Here is a 3,035-nt window from a genome sequence, read left to right on the forward strand (position 1 = left end):
ACTAGCCTGGTCTTCATAAATTGGTGGGAAATCGGTTTAGCCTATTTTTATTTAAACTTTACGTAATTCATAGAAAATTCTGAAAAACTCATAAAAATTCTGAAAAAAAAAAATTGCAAAAAGTTAGGAAAATTTGGGAAAAATTCTACAAATATTTCTAAGCTAGTTCTCATTGCTTTTACCTTCTTAAAATATTTCTTATTTTAAAAATCACAAAAAAATATAAAAATAAAATAAAATTTCACATAAATATTTTTTAGATTAAAAATTGTTTTTGAACTTAGGAAAATCACAAAAATTTCAAAAAAATCAGGATTAAATTCTAAAAAAGTATTTTTGGACTTGATTTTCATTACTTTTCTTTAATTATTTTTTTGCTATTTCAAAATTTTGGAAACACATGGAAAAGCTACTAAAATTCAAAAACAAATAGAGTGAAATCGAGAAAAATATTTCGAGCTTTAAGAGTCATTTTTGACACTTTTGTCTATCCCAAATGAGTTCCAAAACCTGCCAACATAATATTTTCTTACTTAGAAAAACAATATAAATTTTAAAATGTTGGGAGTGTATTTTTGAAAAGTATTTTCTCGATTTTCTCATCCTAATGATTTAAAAGGGAGGCATGAGCTCTTTGGAATACGGTATGCCCCGGTTCCAAGGGAATACATGTATAGTATGTTTTTGGTGCATTTTCTCTGATTTTTTTTTTTTTTTTGAAAGGGAGTAATTTCAAAGGCTTATCAAATTAAATTTATGGAATAATTTTCAATTAATTAGGTATCGTTCGTAAGAACGGAAAGTAGAGGAGGTGCTTATACCTTCCCCTTGCACAACCGAATCTCCGATTCCGGCTTTGGTAACACAGACTGATTCCATCTTTAATTGGGTAGTAATCAAGTGTTCTAATCATACTAAAAGATTAGTGGCGACTCCATTACACCATGTTTTCCACAAAAATACCTCTTTCACATCTCTCGCCCAGTTCACGTCCGAGACCGTCACGACACCATTAACAACAAATAGCTTGCTCCTCCTCACAAGTGAACCACTTAACCTAGGTTTCAAATGCCCAAATCATATAAGTCATCCCTCCCTTATCTTATTTTCTATTAGTTCTATACATAACTCGTTACAAATATATTCACTTTTTAATTTATCATTTAATGTTTTACCAATCATCCATTTTAGTATTTGCATTTCAATGACTTTTATTTTTTAAATATGTTGTTTCTTGGTTGCCTAATATTATGATGCATAGAATATGATTAGTCTTATAACTATCCTATAGAACTTTCCTTTTAATTTTAACGTGATCCTATGAAAACATAATACTCCCGAAGCATTCTTCTAGTTTACCCTACCTACCTTAACACTATGCACTATATCCTTTTCAATTTCTTCTCTTGTTTGGATAATAGATCCAAGATATTGAGAACTACTATTACTGTCAATTTTTTTATTATCAAATTTATTCTTATTTTCAATATTTATTTAGTCAAAATTACAATTTTGTTTTGTTTTTACTTTCCAAAAACTTACAAGATTCTACTTTACCCTTTTTCCAGCAATCAAAATAATTATTGTTATCTTCGAATAACATATACCAAGGATCTCACCTTGACTTTACAATCATCAATCAATAGCTTGCACAAATAAGATTATATAAATTATTAGTTATATCTTTTGTACCTTATTCTATTTTTGGATTCAAAGTTAAATTGTATTTGGGAATGTGCAAAGATATAATACTACTATACGAAGCAGCACCATCATATATATATATATATATTCTCTCATGCATGAGATTGTTATTTCACAGGAGGATTTATCATCATCATCCCTCCCAAGTATTTAGGAAAACCTTTATTAATTTATACATATGTGTGATGATTTAATTTGGGCTCATCATTCATCAATTGATCTTATCGGTTAATGATTTTTGTCAAACTAATTCCATCTTATTTTTTTGTTAGACAATGAATTATAAGATTAAAATCTGTTTTTGATGATTCTAGAGCTTCTCCATGTTACATTAAAGCCCCCCCCCCCTCTCTCTCTCTCTCTCTCTCTCTCACCTCTAGCCCCTATATAAGGAGCGTCTTCTTCACCAATCCTCCATTTCTCTGAGTCTAACTCTCTCTCTCTCTCTCTCTCTCTCTCTGAATCTAAGAGACGAATCTCAGTTGAAGAAAATTTAGAGGTCAAAGAGCTTTCCTTCGATCAATGGGGAATGCGGATGCGACGGCGGAAGAGGAAGGGCGCGCAAACAAGGTCATAAAGCGTCTGCGTATATTCTCCTCGGTGGCTTTGAAGTTGGGGGATGACAAGTTCCCCAGCTGGTGCCTCGAACTGAACTCTGAAAACGATTCACTTGACTCCAAAACCAACAAGCCTTCGTCCGGGGCTCACCATCGGGTCGATCATGATTTCGAGAAGCCGAGGGCTGAGAATATTGGCGGCGACTTTAATGGAATCGAAGCGGTGAGAACGATGTTGTTGGTCGATCGCCAAGAGCAGGTGGATAAGTTGAAGGTTAATTTCGGGAGAGAATGGGAAGCGGTCACGGCGGAGTGGTCGTCGTTTGCTCCCACCGCCAAGCCGTGGAATCTGAGGGCGAGGAAAGTTGCGCGCAAGGCGACGATCGACGGCGACGAAGCGAAGTTCACGATACCGCTTTCACGGCAGGAGGCGGAGGAGGATTATTTGGCGAGGTTGGGACACAAACCCCCGCGTAGGCCCAAGAAGCGAGCCAAGGCGGTCCAGAAGGAAATAGACGTAAGTTTCTTCCTTTAGCCGCCGTTTGGTTCTCAAGAAAACCCACATGATGAATTCAAAATAAACAAAAAGGAAAGTTGGGTTCATCTTCTGCCTTTTGGTTCGTTTGATTGAATCTGATTTTCCCGAATCATTTGTTTATAGATCTCTAGCTTTGCATGATGCATTAATTTCTTTGCACGCAGGCTCTTTTTCCAGGCTCAACGTTAACTGGAATTACAGCCCACCGATACAAAGTTCCTGGGCGTAGAGGATAG

The 3,035-nt window shown here is 35.4% G+C and overlaps 1 protein-coding gene across 1 annotated transcript; it reads left to right on the forward strand.

The window, feature by feature from the left end:
• The first annotated feature begins 2,226 nt into the window (after nt 1–2,226).
• LOC131153712 (uncharacterized) lies at nt 2,227–3,035 on the forward strand. The gene is made up of 2 exons (XM_058106161.1): nt 2,227–2,778; nt 2,964–3,035. Exons 1-2 carry the CDS (start codon nt 2,227–2,229, stop codon nt 3,033–3,035), a joined length of 624 nt encoding a protein of 207 aa, XP_057962144.1.

This window comes from Malania oleifera, chromosome 4 (assembly GCF_029873635.1).
Source record: "Malania oleifera isolate guangnan ecotype guangnan chromosome 4, ASM2987363v1, whole genome shotgun sequence".
Classification (NCBI taxonomy): Eukaryota; Viridiplantae; Streptophyta; class Magnoliopsida; order Santalales; family Ximeniaceae; genus Malania; species Malania oleifera.